The sequence below is a fragment of the Cyprinodon tularosa genome, unplaced genomic scaffold, assembly GCF_016077235.1.
Source record: "Cyprinodon tularosa strain WSP-4 unplaced genomic scaffold, ASM1607723v1 ctg101, whole genome shotgun sequence".
In the NCBI taxonomy this organism is placed as follows: domain Eukaryota; kingdom Metazoa; phylum Chordata; class Actinopteri; order Cyprinodontiformes; family Cyprinodontidae; genus Cyprinodon; species Cyprinodon tularosa.
In genome coordinates this window covers 640,001-660,192 of record NW_024037794.1, presented here as the reverse complement: position 1 = coordinate 660,192, position 20,192 = coordinate 640,001, and the positions used below count along the sequence as shown (strand labels likewise).

General features: G+C 39.8%; 1 protein-coding gene across 1 annotated transcript in view; it reads left to right on the top strand.

Moving 5' to 3' along the window:
* Positions 1 to 12,222: 12,222 nt before the first annotated feature.
* LOC119778325 (V-type proton ATPase catalytic subunit A) overlaps positions 12,223 to 20,192 on the top strand; it is a 19,120-nt gene continuing 11,150 nt past the window's right edge. The window contains exons 1-9 of the mRNA XM_038277504.1: positions 12,223 to 12,379; positions 12,808 to 12,904; positions 14,327 to 14,455; positions 14,596 to 14,810; positions 14,897 to 15,034; positions 15,117 to 15,268; positions 15,372 to 15,534; positions 16,629 to 16,737; positions 20,079 to 20,192. The exon at positions 20,079 to 20,192 is cut by the window's right edge and continues 9 nt beyond it. Coding sequence (XP_038133432.1) covers positions 12,823 to 12,904; positions 14,327 to 14,455; positions 14,596 to 14,810; positions 14,897 to 15,034; positions 15,117 to 15,268; positions 15,372 to 15,534; positions 16,629 to 16,737; positions 20,079 to 20,192 — 1,102 coding nt within the window. The 5' untranslated portion in view covers positions 12,223 to 12,379; positions 12,808 to 12,822. The remainder of the gene's footprint in view (positions 12,380 to 12,807; positions 12,905 to 14,326; positions 14,456 to 14,595; positions 14,811 to 14,896; positions 15,035 to 15,116; positions 15,269 to 15,371; positions 15,535 to 16,628; positions 16,738 to 20,078) is intronic.

Here is a 20,192-nt window from a genome sequence, read left to right as displayed (position 1 = left end):
TCCTTGTGCAAGGTGTCGATGGTCGTCTTTTGGACAACTGTCAAGTCAGCAGTCTTCCCCATGATTGTGTAGCCTATAGAACTAGACTGAAAGACCATTTAAAGGCTTTTGCAGGTGGTTTGAGTTAATTAGCTGATTAGAGTGTGGCACCAGGGGCCATCAATTTTGAACCTTTTCACAATATTCTAATTTTCTGATATGATGAATTTGAGATTTTCATTTGTTGTCATTTGTAATCATCAAAATTAAACAAAATAAACATCTGAAATATATGAGTTTGTATGTAATGTATGAATATAATATACAAGTTTCACTTTTTAAATGGAATTACTGAAATCAATCTACTTTTTCATGATATTCTAATTTTATGACCAGCACCTGTATACGATTGTGTGCTCCTGTCTCAGTACATTTCCCTATCTACTGTTATTCATTTGTGGATTTCCAGAGACAGACTCCTACCGTCTCTGTCTTGGGGCTCTGATTAGACTGCCCCACAAGTGCATAGAATCTGCCAATCATGTACTATTGCTAGGTGAATTTAATAATTTAATGGCCAATCAGCGTCTCAGAATTTTATGGTCTTGGGGCTCTGAAAATACTGCCCTTTAACAGGCTTCTGCACCCAATGCGCAGGTGCAGACAATTAGAGGGAAGATGGCGAACGTAACGAGCGAGATGCAGCTTCCACCAAATTCGGTGAGATCCTTATTTATCTACCCGTTTGCCAGAAGAACATCCCTGTTGTAGGGTATGAAAATTTCATGTCATGGTTATTGTAACTGTGACGAATCCAGCTCGTCACTTAAAACAACCTCTCTAACTTTGTGTGCCACACACACATTCCTGTTATACTGTGCTTGTGAGGACCAATCCGCTCGCGCTGAGCCCAGTAGCTCCATTAACTTAAAACACACAAGCTGTTCCTGGTTACCTGCTGGGGTATTGAGGGTGCACACTTAAAATTTCAGTGGGGTTAGCCGTGTGTGTGTGTGTGAGTGTGGGGGCTGTGGGTGTGCGTGTGTGTACGTGTGTATGCTACAGGGACTTGTCATCTTCAGTCGGGCGGCGTCTTTGCTGGGTTCAAACCCGAGGCAATGCTCAGTAAGCGGTGAAAACGCTACAGTTGTTGGAATGCGGAAGTGACGTCACCAACACTTGACTCGCTAAATGTTTGTCAGATTATATATTTTTTTTATTTTATGTTTAAAATTTTGATGTAATTGAATAAGTCAATGAACCTGTGTAAAGGAATTAAGTTGTAAAAATTATTTGTTTTTGTATATCAATTGTTTGTGGAGGTAATATATGGACAAAACTGATTTATGAGAAGAAATCAGAAATAAGAGAGCCTGAGGTGAGGGGCTTAAACTATTTAATGAGGGCTGTGGGAAGAAGAGCAGCCATTTCTGTTTTCTGTTTCTTTGTTACATTGCTGGTAACTGGAGGGAGGCTGAGACCCAGAGTATCTTGTATATGTTTAGTTTCTTTTGCACCCTGTTTTGAGTTTTTGAGCACAATAAATCACCAACACCGGTAACCCGGCTGAGCCTGGATTCTTGGAGGGCAAAGAACCCCGTCACAGTGACCAAAATCATCACTGTTACTGTTATTATATAGTAAATTAAATCATTACTGTTAAATTGTATTTAATTTCCAATTGTTTATTTGAATTCTTATTCTGGATTAGTTGGAGATATACACTAGGCTATATCAGCCTCACCAAAAATATTTTTCACCAGCCGCCACTGCTGAGGAGGATTTTAATTACTTCACCATCACATTGAGGATATCTTTCAAATCACAAGACTGCCATTAAATTTTAATTTTTTTTTTTATGTAAATGTTTATTATACTGTTTAGTAGGGTTTAGAATTTATTTTCAGAATATTATCAATTAATGAATGGTCCATTTATTTAGTTTATTTCTACCACACTTCCTGCAATGAGACTGAGCTCCCCCAGGTAGGGCTGGGTATTGTTCAAAATTTTCGGTGCCGGTACCAATACTGATACCTTCACTTCGATACCGGTTCCTGAACGATACTTTTTTCGATACCAGTTTTATAATATCAACTCGAAGAAAAAGAAAATCACACAACATAAAGTACAAATCTTGAGTTTTATTTTAAGCTCTGATTTTTCCATTTACATTTTTCCTCTTACATAATTTTTTTTTTCAGTGAAGAAGAACAGTTGCAAACAAATCAGTGTCTTATATTCCCTGTTACATTGTGAGGACCTTTTTACTTAGCAGTTTTTGTTTAGAAAAATTAACATGTCTGCTTTCTCAGGAGACAAACAAGCCTGTTGAATGGGATCCTACTGACGGCACACCGCTGGTATGTGGGGGTCTGAGCGGCTCCGACAGAAATAATATTGGAAGGCAGGATGGTGATCTGGATGAACTGACTGCACTGATTTAGTTTTCAGGTGGATTTTCCCACTTAAAAACATAATAAAACTACTTTATTCCCACTGATCACAGCAAATATAGCTGCAAGGCAAATAAAGGATAGAGCAGCTCTGCCCAAGGCGCATCAGAGCCACTTTTCGACCGCGCAGCCAGAGCAGCAAAGCTGCTTCAGCCGCGCGTCAGAAGCTGGTACAAGCAGCAAAAAGGAAGCAGTAGACGCGATTTTGCTGCTCTTGCTGCGTCTGGTGTGAAAGCAGCATGATTCACTCCGCTCTGGCTTTGCTCTGCCCACGGGCTGCTGAGAGAAGGATGGTTGCGCTGGCTGTGGTCCGCTCTTCTTGCAGTCAAACACCGCGCAACTTTCTGCTCTTAAATTGTTTCCGTGCACGATGTATTGCATTGCACACTATTGGCATCAGTCTTGATAAAGTGAAGCCACACTTTTGACCTGGGGGACATTTTAAAGGGGTTCTACGACGCTCGCAGCCAGTTCACAACAGATACACATGAACCCTGGCTGTAGGCGTGACCACGTATCTATTTTTCCTGGATGACGCAATCAGATTAAGTGTTACAGCCAATCACCGAAACTTGGTACCGAAAGATGAGGCATGTTTCGATACTCTGTAGAACCGAAGCATTTCGGTCGGTACCATAAAAGAACTGATGTTCGGTACCCAGCCCTACCCCTAGGAAGCACCCACCCCCCTTTGGTAACTACTGACCTAGACTATGCATCTAGATTAGTTCAGATTGAAGGACACTTTAAGCTCATACTACCAAATTAGAAATTGTTTTGATCCATTAAATATATTTCTTTATCAGAAAAAAAAGCTTAATAGGGTGATTTAGTAATATAATCATAAATCTTTGAAGTTTATTTACTATAAGTAGAAAATTATCCTAATTAAAAGAAATAAAGGTTTAAAAACATCAGGCTTTAAATTTCAGATGTAAAATGATCAGAATCAGAACCTCAGCTTATCAGACCCCTTCCTCAGTGCATCCTTAATTAACACACATATGAAGCCCAGAGCAGAAATGGACATTAGCAAACTTTATGCCAAACTATTCAGATTCATTTTTTTTCTACAAATCTAAGAAAGGGGATCCTATACAGAACTTTTAATGTTTAGAAGAAACCATCCAGCGTTAAATGTTTTGAAGATCAGAAAATGATGAAGTCATCTGTAAACAAGCTGTATTATTTCTGGTGACAGATAAGATTCAATTATTTACATTCACCTGAAGATCAAAACAAGGGCTGCAGAAACACGTTTAAATAATATATTGAATCAAACATTTATTCTTTATGCTTTCCTCACAATGACAGCACTTATAATAAACTCAGCCAAGTTCTAAACATTTTACTGCCCAAAAATGTAAAGGATCTGATTTTTAGTCAAGTGCAAACATTAAAGTGTTTTAGGAAACAAAACAAAAAAAAAATTATAATGTTTAGGGATTTATTAATATAACAAGAAATACATTGCCTTTCAAAATAATTTTAAAAGCTAAAGTTGTTTATTGTTGTATTAAGGAGACCATACTTGTTCTTCGAGTCCTTCTCTGACAGAAGGGGCCAGGCGCCAACTTGTTTTGCAAGAATTTGATACCAAACTCACCAAAAACGATCCTCTGAATCCAGAAACTTTTAAAATCACAAATTTTTAACACCTTCGAACTTCCTTTTCAAGTTCAAATATATTTAAAAACAACGTTTTACTCTAAAACTGTTTTGTATTTTTTCAACCATTTCCACAATAAATTCATCAAAGATTATTCTCACAAACCAAAAGGTGTTTTTGTTTTATATCATTACATTTCTGTTATCATTCCTCCCGTTTCCAACCAATAAAAATCAATTTAAATAAAAAAAATAAAAAAAACTGGTTATAAACCTAACATTTCCTAAACACATTAACTAAATTAAACAACTTGAGAATCTTTATCTTTTATTTCCCAGTTGTTTATCAGGAGAAATTCAGTCAACTTCCAAAACTAAAATAAACAGTTTAGCTTGATAATATATTATGCTAAATTTCATTCAACTGTCTTTTTATATTTATTTATTGTAATTTCACCAACATTTTCATATAGAGCAAACTTATTTTCAGGGCATTTTTTAAAAATCATAGACCTAGCACATCTAGTTTACAAACATTTACCCTCAAATTCAACAAAGGTGTTTTTCTTAAACACAAATATATATTTTTAAATCACTAAATCACTGTTAACATTCCTGACAAAAACACAAAACATTTTTAATCTCTGAGATGTCAAAGATGCTAGATGCTAAGCTAGCTGTCACAACTTCCATGAAAAAACTTAAAACTAATAATTTTTCACATAACATTTTTGTTTTTAATTAACATAGTAAAAGAGTGATATAAACCTTTCAGATGATCCAGGAACCAGTTGTCCAGCGGTGCGAAGCCCACCTTTAGCAGATAAGCAAACCACAGAAAGCATCAACTGCAATCTCCAAGGTTCAGGTTAGAAATGAGCGTTAAAGATGGCTGGTGCTCCGTTTCAATGGCAGCGGGTGAGCGTGCGCACGCACGCGTGCGTGAGATCAATTAGAAAAGCTTGCTAACTGCACCAGCTAATTAGCATCAAACAAAGCACGTTTTTCTGCAGTAATATATTTTTATCCTCACCCAAAGGTGAGTTCAGTCAAAGTTTGCATTTAATGAGGCAAAGGAGCGAGTTCTAAAGCTCACTGGCCGCTTTCTAAGGTTTTCTACCATAATTTGAAATATTGTGCAATAAATCTGAATCTGAATTTGGAAAGAAATTTCAATCCAAAGCTGCTTTTTTCTGATCTCCATTCTGATTTGCATCCATGTACACAACCATTCAGATTTTTGGAGTAAAATAATCTCCACTGTGGTGGACGAAGTACTCAATAGTAGTAGGCTACTTGATACTATTAAAAACTTAATCTACTACAATTAAAAGTTACTCGTTTAAACATCTACTCAAGTTGAAGTATTGAAGTATTCAATTTAGAAAATATTCCTACACATTCTCCATCCCAACTTGTCACATTTGGTCAGGCTCCCTGTGCGTCACATAATGACACACCGGGTATCCCTTTCAATATTTGACACGCAGGGTTCTCCACTTGACTGTTATAGCCTATATGGCACCAGGAGGATGGTCCATTATCATTTTTTGAAAGGTATAAAAGAATGTATCCCCAAATTAAATCAAATTAAATATGAAAATGCTGTTTTCCGAATGTATCTATTGTAACCCTGCTAATTTAACCCCTTAATTACCTCAATGTAATGCATTTCCTGCTGACATTAGGAAATCAAGTGCAACTCCGATTTTCACCACTGGGTGGCAGCATATAGAAACGAGGTAAATCTTCCATAAAAAGCGATTTAAGCATAAAAAGGATTCAGAATATATTGCAGATACACCAGGCTGGTGAATGTTGTTGAACTCCGTTGGAAATGATATGAATCTCAATCGAGTTGTCTCGGTAAGTGTTAGCTACCATTTTGTGTATTTAGCACATGATGTAGTTATTGAAACACGATATAAAAGGGTGTTAAATGATATCTAAGCCTTAATTTTTTTACAAACCAGTCAGGATGACTTTTTTAAATTGGCTGTGATAGCTGTTCACGGTGTGTAAAATGTTTTACTCACTGAATTGTGTTCTCTAAAACAGCGGTCCCCAACCTTTTTTGCACCACGGACTGCTATATGTCAGACAATATTTTCTGAACACACAGGTGACAGGATCCAGATCAGGTAGACAGGATCAGGTGCAGACATGTGAAACCAGAACTTGATGCAGGACCTTTAAACTGGTCTCCACCTTGGAGCCAGGCTTACTGGGATAAAAACCGATCCTCCCCGGGTAAAGAGCCAAAAACCCAGAGGACTCAGCAAGGGAGGAACAGCGGACTAGCAGGAGAAGAGACAGACACAAAACCCTCTTTCCACTGGCCGCCAGTATCCAGGACATTAACCGTGACATCAACTCAACAGACAGGCTTAACGGAAAAGAAATAACGATCTGGCCCCGAATGCTCAGGCTGAGCAGAATATAAACCAAAGGAAACAGGTGGGAGGGATAAATGATAATTGCAGCAGGGAGGGAAAACAGCAGGTGAAAGAAATAACCAATTAAGAAAACAACACCAAAAAAACAACAAAAATATACAATTGTGGGTTGAATTGAGTACAAAATCCTGACAAATCCTGTCTGCCAATGCTTTACAGCTCATACTGCTGTTGACTCTTGTTTTGTGTCCTTTTTTTTTAAATTATGATTTAAGGGCTTCAGTATTACATGCAACCACAACAGCCTGGTGCCGCCTGTGACCCCCATGCTGATCACCAGAAAGGTCTGTGTAGGGAAAGGTCCCCATCCCTTCATTCCTAGTTCTGCAAATTCTCCAAACAAAATTGGAAGAGTTAATTTAACTCTTAAGGAGTTAAATTAACTCTTTATAGTGTCTAACTTGGTTTATGTTAGTTTGAGGTAAAATAACATTTCTGAAAGTGTTACACAGTTAAGACTTGGAGAGCATTGGAACGCCACTCAGAGTTGACTTTAGCTAACACTAGTATACAGTGTAAAGAGTTTACACCACACCAGTGTTTAAACTTATCAGGATTTATGGACAAATATAGCTGAGTATCATCAGCATGCAGTGGTAATTAATCCCCTGCTGTGTAATATGCTGCATTCAGAGTTCTGATGAAAATTAAAAAGAGAGATCATATTTCTCCTATCCTAGCTTCTCTTCATGGGCTTCCTGTTAAATCCAGAATAGAATTTAAAATCCTACTTCTTGCACATAAAGCCTTAAATTGCCAAGCTCCATCTTATATCAGAGATCTGATTGTTCATTATGTTCCTAACAGAGCACTTCACTCTCAATCTGCAGGTTTACTAGTGGTTCCTAGAATTTCTAAAAATAGAATTGGAGGCAGATCTTTTAGTTATCAGGCTCCTCTGCTGTGGAACCAACTACCTGTCTGCCTTTAAATATTCATGACCTAGTTTTAACATTTTAATATTATATAAATATTATTTTAATGTTATATATATTATAGATATTATATATTTCTTAATACTTTTAGTAAAAGTTTATCACAGAGAAAAAAAAATAGTACAGATAATCAAGGTCTAATTTCAATAACAATTAAAGGTACAAGAATAAAACAGTTATTTTTGGAGCAGTATCCATAGTTAGTCCAGTCATGGTTAATCTTTTTGTTTGTTTGTTTGTTTTGTATAAAGTTCAATTTGCAACCTTAGCATGTTGCTGTTGCCCTTCCAGTTTGTAATTTTTCTCAACCCTTTTTAACCACACCTCCACACCTGATTAGTCAGTTCATAGCCATTTTCCCTGCATTGCCTTTTGTAGCCATAGCACTAAAGATTTGCAATACAGACTTACACCTGATGGCAGCGTGTGTAGACGCTGCGGCTCGGAGCTCCCGTGTTTTCGTTTTTTTTAGCCTGTTTTTATTGATGTTTTCGCTCAACACACTACTGGAAGCCGTTACAACTTACAGCAGATTAGAACTATGGGACATAGGAAGACAGTTTGGACTTTACGCACCCACCAAGCTGGACTTTATTCCTCCAGAGCTGCTACGAACACCTGGGACTATGATCATTCCCCCCATACTGCTAAGGCGACGGAGGAGGCAGCGCAAACAAAAAAGGGGTAAGAGAGCCGGAGTGCGGGCTAGGCTACAAGCTAGCCCTCACAAACCGGCCCTCCCCAGCCTCTTCCTCGCCAATGCAAGGTCCCTCGTCAACAAAATCGACGAGATGCGAGTCCGGATTACTTCTCGCCGGATGAACAGCTGTGTGACTATTGTCTCAGAGACCTGGCTGGAGGATAACATCCCGGACGCAGCGGTGGAGATAACTGGGCGCGCTCTGTTCCGGGCGGATCGGACTGCAGCTTCGGGTAAGAGCAGAGGCGGAGGTTTAGCATTGTATGTACACAATGCCTGGTGTACAGCCACACACGCTGTCGGAACATTCTGCTCTCCTGACTTGGAATATCTGGCGGTGAAATGCAGACCCTTCAAGTTGGTGAGAGAACTCTCGTCCATTGTGATCGTGGCCGTCTACATACCACCGAGGGCTAATGCTAAGTTAGCATTAGAGGAGCTATACTGCCTGATCAGCGTGCAGATGAACTCCAACCCGGAGGCGGCCGTGATTGTGGCGGGGGACTTTAATCACGTAGAACTGAAGGCTGTGTTTCCAAAATTCCACAAATCCATAAACTTTCCCACCAGAGACAATAACATTTTGGACCAGGTCTACTGCAATATCCCCGGAGCCTACAAGGCTGTAGCAGCTCCACATCTGGGCATGTCTGACCACATCTCAGTGGAGCTGATTCCTGTCTACAAGCCTCTGGCCTGCAGAACTAAGCCGACCATCAGAAGAGTTCAGGTCTGGACTGAGGAGGCCTCCTCTGCACTTCAGGACTGCTTTGAGCATACAGACTGGAGTGTGTTCAGGGACGGTGCAGATTTGGAGGAATACACATCGTCCGTTCTGTGCTACGTTCAGTTCTGCACCGACACTGTCCTCCCTGTTAAGACCATAAAAGTGTTTCCAAACCAGAAACCATGGCTGGACAGCACAGTACGGGCCCTGCTGAAAGCCCGGGATGCTGCCTACAGGTCTGGAGACAGGTTGGCTTATAACAGGGCCCGGTCGGAACTGAAAAAAGGTATTAAGCAGGCCAAGCTCCAGTATAAACAGAAGATTGAGGAATATTTCATCAACAATAACCCCCGAAGCATGTGGAGAGGCATTAAAACCATGACAGACTACAAACACAGCACTCAGCTGACCAGCTGCGACCCCACCCTGCCTGACACCTTAAATAGTTTCTTTGCCCGCTTTGACACGGCGGGCAGCAGAGAAGCTGTACATCTACCCCAACTGGAAGAGCAGCACCAGCCCCTTGTCTTACAGAAGTATCAGGTGACGTCCACCCTGAGGAGGATCAACACTCACAAAGCTCCAGGACCGGACAAGGTGTCAGGCCAGACGCTGAAAACCTGCGCCGACCAGCTGGCAGGAGTGTTTCTGGACATTTTCAATCTGTCCCTGCAGCTCGCCATGGTTCCTGAGTGCCTCAAGTCTTCCACCATCATCCCTGTACCGAAGAAGAGGTCCATCACCAGCCTGAACGATTACCGGCCCGTCGCTCTGACCCCGGTGATCATGAAGTGCTTTGAGAGGATTCTTCTGAGGTACATCAGAGACTTCATCCCCACAAACCTGGACAGCCTTCAGTTCGCCTACAGAGCGAACCGGTCAACAGAGGATGCTGTCTCCATCACTCTGCACACAGCCCTGACCCATCTGCAGCATCCCAACACCTACGTCAGGATGCTGTTTGTAGACTTCAGCTCAGCATTTAACACCGTCATTCCAGACAAGCTGGTGCTGAAGCTACTTGAGGTGGGGCTGCCCGCTTCACTGTGCCAATGGATCAGAGATTTCCTCACCAACAGGCATCAGGTGGTGAGAATAAGTGGCTTAACATCGTCCCCACTGGTCCTCAACACAGGCACGCCGCAGGGCTGTGTGCTCAGTCCAGCTCTCTTCGCCCTGTTTACACACGACTGCGTGGCCATCCACCCCACCAACACAGTCGTGAAGTACACGGACGACACAACAGTAGTGGGTCTCATTTCAGACAACAACGAGACCCACTACAGAGAGGAGATTCTGCAGCTCACTCAGTGGTGTTCAGCCAACAATTTGGTGCTGAACACAGGGAAGACCAAGGAGGTCATTGCGGACTACAGAAGGTCCAAGAAGTCGGCTCACACTCCCCTTCTCATAGATGGAGAAGTGGTGGAACGGGTGGACAACATCAAGTTCCTGGGCCTCCACATCACGTCTGACTTCTCCTGGAACACAAACACCTCCCACCTGGTGAAGAAAACACAACAAAGGCTTTTCTTCCTCAGGAAACTGAGACGGGCTGGACTTTCCTCACGGCTGCTCGTGAACTTTTACAGGGCGATGATCGAGAGCATCCTCTGCCTCAACATGACTGTGTGGTATGGTAGCTGCACAGCACTGGAGAGGAAACAACTGACACGGGTGGTGAGAACAGCACAAGGCATTGTGGGATGCCTTGTGCTGTTCAAGCGGTACAGGAATATACGGACTACAACAAATAGACTGAGAAACAGTTTCTTCCCCACAGCCGTCAGAGCCATTACTCCCTGCCGTCCCCCCCTCCCACACATATCATAACCTCGCAGACACACATACATATTCCTCCCCCCCCCCCCCCCCCCCCCCCCCACACACACACACACACACACACAGCCATATTGTTCTGCACCTTGCACTGTCACATTTTCTGTGTTTTGCCATGATTGGACCTGCTGCTGCTTCTTTGGCATGGCTGAGTGCCTTTGGTTGATTTAGTTGTGTATGTTGTTATTATTATTGTTGTGTGTTTGCTTGTCTGTACTGTATATATTTGACCTTTTGCACGGGAGCTGCAATGGAAATTTCGTTGAATTCTGTTCAGTGACAATAAATGCTATCTATCTATCTATCTAAATGCTATCTATCTATCTATCTATCTATCTATCTATCTATCTATCTATTAATTTATCACTTATTTACCTTTTATCAGGGATTCTAAATCATTTTGTTCATCTATCTCACATCATATATCATGTATCTGCTTCTCCCACAAAAGTATTTCCACACTAATTCAGTTTCCTTGTTTTGTTGTTATTGATTATTATTGATTGTTTGTTTGTTTGCTTTCCACTAACATCACCTTGTATGCAGAGGTGGTAAAGCATCAAAAATTTATATCTAAAGAAAGAGTAGCACTACTTCAACCTCTTTTTTACTCTATTAAAATTTAAAAGTAGCCATCCCAGAAAGTTTCCAAGTAAGAATACAAAACTATTTAGTAAAGATGCTACTGAAGTACTGAGTATTTGTTCAATTCAATTCAGTTTATTTATATAGCGGCAATTCACAAGACATATCATCTCAAAGCACATTACAGTTCAACCAGATCATACAATCAAATGGATTCAAAGTTTTCTATCTAAGGAAAACCAGTTGATTGCATCGACTCATTGGCTCAAATGCAATCCCTCACAGTAAGCATGCTTGTAGCGAAAGTGGAGAGGAAAAACTCCCTTTTAACAGGAAGAAACCTCCAGCAGAACCAGGCTCAGTGTGAGCGGCCATCTGCTGAGGCCGACTGGGGTTCAAGGAGACAGAAACAGAGATACAAAAAGCAACTGTAAAAGGCGGCCCCGTCCAGAAAACACAGCCAGGCAGACGAGCTCTGAGCCTGTTCCCATGTCAGAGGATGAAGAGAGCACATTCAGCCAGTCAGAGTAAGAGAAACAGGACTACACTGAAAAACAGGTGGATCTCCAACACGTATAAACAGAGGTGTTGATGGCAGCAGTTTGATCATAATATTTCTTTTCAAGTTTAGAAATCATATAATCTGGCAGACAGTTAAGTAAATTGTTTAAGACTAAAATAGAAGGAAAATACTTAATAAATAATTTTATTTTAAAAAATGTACTTTTTTTACTAATTCACTTTCACTTTGGCTTGTTTAACATATTTTTTATTTTATTATATATTTTTTTCTACTTTCGATAACGTGATCTGTAAGTGCGTTTTCCCTTATGCCCCGCAGAGGGCAGTAATGCGCCTCAGACACATGAGTGTGCAGACCGAACTGCGTTGGCTGTGAAACTCACCAGCTGGCGACGCCATTTTGGCTCAAAATTCATCTGCGGTCCACGAAGGAAAAGGGAGATTGTTTGAGCCAAAATGGCGAAGTTATCTCGTCGTAGCCCGGTGCTGTGCAGGTGATTAACACAGAGAAGCTCCTCCTCTGCCTGCCACAGTGGAAACAAACCTGGGCTCAACTACTTAATCATTTTAAGGTAAAGTACTCATATTGTCGCTGCCTGTGGTTTTGCTTCTCTTTAATTTATTGTGTGTTTTTTAAATGTCGTGTGATTATACTGTTATTCAAATGAGCGTTCATTTCATGAGTATCGGTACTCTCTGCTAGCTTGTCACCTGACCCGTTCGCGCACAGATCAGCTTTTCTCTGTGTTACCTCTGAAGTGGAAACATGAACCACCATCTGTCCTTTTAAAGGAAACAGTTCGCTCCTGATCTGCTTAACTTGTCTATTCAGTGGCAGCCTAACCGTCCTGTGTAGGTTAGTCATCGATCATGTTAAACTAAAACCTGGTCAGATGCTAACTTCAACCAAACCGTGTTTCATGACAGCGACGTCAGTTATTATGAATTTAAATGACGTAAAAGTTTGTTAAACGTCGCCTTCTCCTTATCTTCTTTACAGGACATACATTAAGCCATGGACACATCAAAGCTTCCCAAGATTCAGGATGAGGAGCGAGAAAGCCAGTTTGGATTTGTTCATGGAGTTTCAGGACCAGGTGGGCTTTATTCCACCTCTGTATCAATTCAATTCAGTTTATTTAAATGGCGCCAATTCACAGCACATGTCATCTCAAGGCACTTTACAGTTAAACCAGATCATACAGTCGAATTGATTCAAAGTTTTCTATCTAAGGGAAATCAGTTGATTGCATCGACTCATTGACTCAGATGCAATCCCTCACATTAAGCATGCTTGTAGCGACAGTGAAGAGGAAAAACTCCCTTTTAACAGGAAGAAACTTCCAACAGAACCAGGCTCAGTGTGAGCGGCCATCTGCCAAGGCCGACTGGGGTTCAAGGAGACAGAAGCAGAGATACAAAAACAGTTGTAAAAGGCGGCCAAATTCAGGAAACACACAGCCAGGCAGGCGAGCTCCGAGCCAACTCCCATGTCAGAGGATAAAGACAGCACATCCAGCCAGTCACAGTCATAAACATCTATAAACAAAGGTGTTGATGGCAGCAGCACAGATGCTAATTCTCTCCAGGATGGTGTCACAGCCAAACAGGAACAGATGAGACGAAGCTACTATGAGAAAAAGCAGAGAGAGCATAATGTTAGAGACTGAACTAACAGATTCTGCAGAGTGGGAGAATAGAGATATGATGAAATGGGGGTCCCTATGTCCTCCAGCAGTCTAAGTCTATAGCAGCATAACTATAGAGATAGCTCAAGATAACATGAGCCACTCTAACTATAAGCTGTATAAAAAAGGAACGTTTTGCACCTACCCTTAAAAGTAGACAGGGTGTCTGCCTCACGGACTAAAACTGGTAGTTGGTTCCACACAAGAAGAGCCTGATAACTCAAAGATCTGCCTCACATTCTATTTTTAGAAATTCTAGGAACCACTTGTAAACCTGCAGATTGAGAGCGAAGTGCTGTATCCATTACATGGAGCCTGTTATTCAAGTATTTTATCAAAACAACTTTTCAAAACATAACACATTTGGAAAACCCCCCAGATGTCACAGCACACAGCAAAATAATATTTGAAGGCAGGTTTGTAATCTTGCTAAACTGACTGCACAGATCATGTTTTGAGGTGGACTTTCTCGCTTAAAATTATATTAAAACTAATTTTTACCAGCTTATCACAGCAAATATAGCAAAGCCGCTCTCAGCCATTGAACACCGGAGCTGCATATGCACATTAGGAGCATCTAGGATGCTCTTGACATGCACCATACCTAAATGTATACAAGCTTAAAAAACGAAGCAGCAGCCCAAAGCGTGTCCGGTGTGAACGTAACATTAGACTTGTAGCTATCGCCATTAAATAAATAAAGTGAACCAGATTAGCTTAGCTACAGATACAAGGACCAGTTCTAAAAGAAACTGAAACACAAATTATTTTCCTTTCATACATTTTTGTTTGAATGGATGTTTTTTTAATCCCTCTTTCTCCAATTGACAGTGGTGACAGCTACTGCGATGGCTGGAGCTGCCATGTATGAGCTGGTTCGTGTCGGTCACAGTGAGCTGGTGGGAGAAATCATCCGTTTAGAAGGTGACATGGCAACCATCCAGGTGTATGAGGAGACCTGTATCCTTTCTACTGCCTCAAGGCCTTCCATTATAGTAAAACTTTCTAAGTTATGTCAGTTTTTGAATGCAGTAAGTATAAAATAATGAAAGCAACAGATGATGCTTCGTGTTTACTTCCCCTAACTGAGACGTTTCCAGCTGGGGTGTCTGTCGGTGACCCAGTCCTCCGTACAGGGAAACCTCTCTCTGTAGAGTTAGGCCCGGGAATCATGGGCTCCATCTTTGATGGTATCCAGCGTCCACTAAAAGACATTAACGATCTCACTCAGAGTATCTATATCCCACGAGGAGTAAATATTGGCGCACTAAACCGGGATGCCAAATGGGAGTTTTCTCCTGGCCAGAACCTTCGAGTGAGAAATGTTTCCCCTGTGAATTTTAAATTAAAACCCATCTGTAAACCTGTCTCACTCCGTTTCCTTTTTTTTTCTGCCTGCAGGTTGGCAGTCACATAACTGGCGGAGATATATATGGGACTGTGTTTGAAAATTCCTTAATAAAGCATAAACTAATGCTTCCTCCCCGAAACAGGGGCACTGTCACCTATTTGGCTCCTTCTGGAAACTACGACCTTTCTGTGAGTGCTGCTCATAAATCTGAATGCCCACCTCTTTGGAAAACTTATGCTGATATTTCAGTTTGATCTGTTTTGGATATAGGATATTGTTCTGGAGCTGGAATTTGAGGGAATAAAAGAGAAGTTCACTATGATGCAAGTGTGGCCAGTAAGGCAAATCCGCCCGGTAACAGAGAAATTACCTGCCAACCATCCACTGCTGACTGGTCAGAGGGTTCTCGATGCACTTTTCCCGTACGTGTTTCTTTAGAAAAATGTGTTAAAATATATATATATAAGTTTATTATGAGGTGTTTATGTGAGCCAACCTTTTAAATATGATTGTTTTGTTTTATAGGTGTGTACAAGGTGGCACCACGGCTATTCCTGGAGCCTTTGGATGCGGGAAGACCGTGATCTCTCAGTCGCTGTCAAAGTACTCAAACAGTGATGTCATCATCTATGTGGGCTGTGGAGAACGTGGCAACGAAATGTCTGAAGTGCTGCGGGATTTTCCAGAGGTTGGTTGAACAACATAAGTCTAAAAGTTTCCTCTCTGTTACTGAAACCTTTTACAATCTTCTAGCTCAATATAATGTAATACTTTAACTTTCTAGAAGCTACATTTGGCATTTTTTTCACATTTTTATTCTCAGACAATATGAAGGGTTTGTATAGGAGCTTGAATCCTTGAATTTTTATGCTTTTAAGACTTAAAAAAATACTTTGAGAATACTTTAATTTTGAGTTTAGTGCTTATAAAATTCCCAACAACTATAAAAATCTCCCTTACAAAGACCCTCCAATCAAACTAACACTGACAAACTATTACAAATGTGAAAAAGAAAAATGTAAAAGGAAAAAAAAAAAAGACGAAGCTTTGTTTTATTATTGTTTAATAAGGGGACCGTCATGTTGCAGTACCTCAAACGGTGATGTCACAGGGTTGATTCGCATTGCATTGCTTATGCTTTGGAGCCCATTCACAGTGTCACTGGAGCCGTAGGAAGGAGAGAAGGGGCGATTTTGGAGCAGGGGGTTCTAACTAACCCTGCTCCCCCACAGAAAAGCACTTTGGAGATTATCTAAAGTAAGACTTTTGTCTGAAGCTGCTCTGAGTGTTTTTAATTTCACCGCCTATAAGCTGGGCTCCACCAGCCAACACACTGAAAGCGATTCAGTGACAACAATCAACAAATCAAGCCCAATTTAAATTTAACAATCATATATAGCCTTAAAAATGTCCCATTAGTTTTAAACGTCATGATTTAAACATTGTGCATTATTAATTCCAAGAATAAATGCAAACTTATGTCAATGCTTAATGTGTTTGCTTTGTGGGCTTACTGCAACTGGATAAAATGGGGATTTAGTAAAATTTAGTTTAAGGAATTTCTTTTCTTAGGTATACTCAATGGTGCATATATAGAATAGAAAATCCCTTTATGTCCCATGGGGAAATTCTGGTGTTTACAGCAGCCAAAAGATTGTAGAAAAAAAATGGTCACACAAATGTGAACCTTAGAAAAGTGTTTAAGAATAACATTAGAAATCACATATCTAAATCATATGAATTTATAAGTATGAATTTAATGTTATTTATTTTATTCAACAGCTTACTATGGAAGTTGATGGCAAAGTTGAGAGCATTATGAAGAGAACAGCGCTGGTTGCAAACACGTCAAACATGCCGGTGGCGGCTCGAGAGGCTTCCATCTATACAGGTACCAACAATCTACATCGTGCTGGATTCCCACTGTGATGAAGAGCTTTACTGGTTCTACATGTACAAACGGTTAAATCCAGATGTTTTGATCTACTTGTACAACTAGAAGGATGTTACTGTTTTTCTTGTCTGTCTTTAAATCAGTTTATGCATTTCCCAACTTAAATCACTTGGTATTTATTGAATGGATTAATGAATATTTTTATATATTACAACACATCAGGAAAAAAGCAATTTAGTAAAATCATAGTTTTCCAATCAGGTGTAAACATTCTGCTTTTATTCTAATTATCAAACGATGTGGGCAACAGAGTTTCCCCCAGAGAACTGGCTCAGGCTGGTGGAAGGTATCTTTAGGGCAGTCCACAGTGTTTTTGTTAAAAGGCAAAATTTAAAGTTAAAATTTGTGTTATTGTTACAAATTATTGACGATGCTTGCACACCAACAATAGAGTCCTAAAAAAAGTTTACTTTTAAAATGCTATTCTCAATTTAAAAAAAAACTTAAGATTAGGGCTGGAAATAATGATTATTTTGCTAACCAATTAATTTGTAAATTGTTATATTTTAAGTAATTAATAATTAGATAACCAAAGGTTCCTTAAAGAGATTTTTTGCAGAATTTAAACCAGGAGAGGGTAAAACTTTTTCCACTTCAGATGTTCTGGATAGAGAATGCTGACTGACCAAAATGGTTTTTCATGCTGAATGTAGAATATTTATTTATTTATTTATTTATTTATTTATTTATTTATTTATTTATTTATTTATTTTTTTTTTTTTTTTACAAATTTAGGATAATATTGGACTGAGTGGGCTGCTCTTACAACTAATAGCATTCTTTAGAGTCTCTTTACTTATTAACCATCAGTCAATTTACTCAATTAGTTAAGTTATTTCCATAATTAATTTATCACATTGATCCTATTAATTGTTTCTGACCTAATTAAGATAAATACAGTTGTTATTAAATTAAACCTGTAGTTATTACACTGTGAATCTTAAAATAACATACTGCTAACATTAACAATCAAAATGAACTGGTATAAATGAAATGCACATAAGCTTTCTTTATTGCAGAGAGAGCTAATATGTGCATTTAGCTCATCTACGCTCTATGTTGTAGAAGCAGCTCTAATGAAGACTGAGGATCCTGGAGTCGGCTGATCCAAACCCGACAAAATTCACCAGGAAAAGCTGCAACTATTAAGCAAAGCATACATAATATTATGTTTAAAAGCAACATTTTGCTTTTAAACATAGATTAAATTAGTGCTTGCTTATTGATATTTTCATGTCCAAAAAAAATGCTTCTCCTACTTCGCGTCTGCTAAATTTAGGCTTATCGATCTGCTGGTTAGATATTTAGAATCGTGTAAGGATGCTCTGAAAACACTTGACTCCCTGTGTGTTCATTGGTTGGCCAGAAGGTGTCACCATTGTGCTTTAAGCTGTGTCACCAAAGATGCTCTACTTCAGTGTTTCCCAACCTTTTTGGACTTGGGTACCCCTTTGGGTATTTTGTCTAACACTGAGTACCCCTATCAGTCAAAAGTATTGATGATTTTCCAAAAGAGAACGTACAATAACTGATTATAAAATAAAAATATTTTACTTAATTAATAATTTAGTTTGAGCATTTAATTCTTTGGAGTTTATTATTTCCATCTCCAATAAAACAACAACCTAAAATGTTGCCTGGAACTTAGTCAGGAATTGAAATAAATCCAAAAAATCATATTACAAACCTGTATTCATAAAACTGGGGCTGCTCTTTCCTATAATCAAATTTAAACTTGATGAATTGGGAACAAAAAAATTATATTGAGACTGACTTAATTAGTGTTTCATTGTTTTCTTCAAGATACACGAGCTCTGATACCTCTGTTTCACCTGATACCAGGCGGTTCTCTACACCCAGTCTGTTCTTCTGCTTGGTTTTGATGTTTTGAGCTCACAGCTGAAGGTGAACTCAAAGAAAAAACGTAATTTTTCAATTTGGTCCTTTAAAATCAAAACAGATCCCAGCCCTATTTTATTTTACTACCTAAGAAATACAATATTTTCACGTACCACTTGCAATACACTCATGAACCACTAGGGGTACACATACCCCCGGTTGGGAGCCACTACTCCACATTATATCTCTGTTACTAGTGCATAGAAATTTATTTAAGATGTATAAACAAACAATGCTCTGCCTAGTGGGAAAATTAAAGCTTTTCTTATGTAACTAAGGCTGCTCTCCTGGAAGTTTTAAAGTGGTAGGGAAGTCATATTTAAATGTCAAATCAACGATCATCTGTCAATCATGTACGGCTGTAAGCCTACGACAAACAAAGTTTCTGCCGCCTTGGCGTCCTCTTCCACAACAACGTCCCCGCTTTCCTCCTCTAAATAAAAATGGATGACGGAGGAAACTCATCCGTGACCTCCGACGCAAAACTCTCCTCCTCTTGCATGTTTCCGCTGTCCATAGCGTTCCTTGACAGTGATGTGCTAAGTGCTACTTGGTCCCAATGTAATTTCCCATTGGGAACCTACTAGCACTAAGTTGCTAACTGGTTAGCAAGATGCTTCCGACTAACCGGCCACAATCAAACTTGCTTGCAGACCTTCCGCCACAACAATCCGGCCCTCTTGATAAATGACTAATCACATTCACTTTATTCACTCGTGTAAAGTCGGGCACCACTCAGGAGAATTCGGTGCTGCAGGGCTTGGAACAGCCGTTTCCCTATGAATTTTAACAGTTGTTGTAAAATGTAGCCAGTTTTAGCTTCTATAAAGAGAAAAGACGGAGAACTTTAATTTATTGGGTAGAAGCAGACAGTAACTTATAGAAAGTCCCATCGACTGTAGCTGACCTTACACTTGCAAAAGGCAACACAAGAAAAGAGGAAACTGTTTTAAGATTGATAAGGATGAGGAGAGCAAAATTAAATTACTTGAAGGCATGTCATACAAATGTTCATATTTTTTTACTCCCTTCACAAGTAAGTCCTCAAAATTATCTATTATCATTTCTACTGTCAGTTTACTGCAACCTGAAATTCCTCCTACTTAACAGCACCCATCCAAACGCTGACCGTATAACAGTTCTTGAATGCTGTGAGAAAAAAATCTGCCTAGACAATGTGTTGAAAACAAGCAGTGAGAACCCCCAAAACAGGGCTGTGAGGCAAAAATGACATCATTTGGTGGGAGCAAGAAAAAAAAAAACCTCACCTCTGATGGAATATGTAGCAGCATGACTAAAGAACTAACTCAGGATAAACTGTCTAGAAGGTGATAGACCAAAAACAGTTCAGATTTAATAATATTTATATTATTCTGCAGGGATCACGCTGTCTGAGTACTTCAGAGATATGGGCTACAACGTGAGCATGATGGCGGACTCAACATCTCGATGGGCTGAGGCTCTGAGAGAAATCTCTGGAAGGCTGGCTGAAA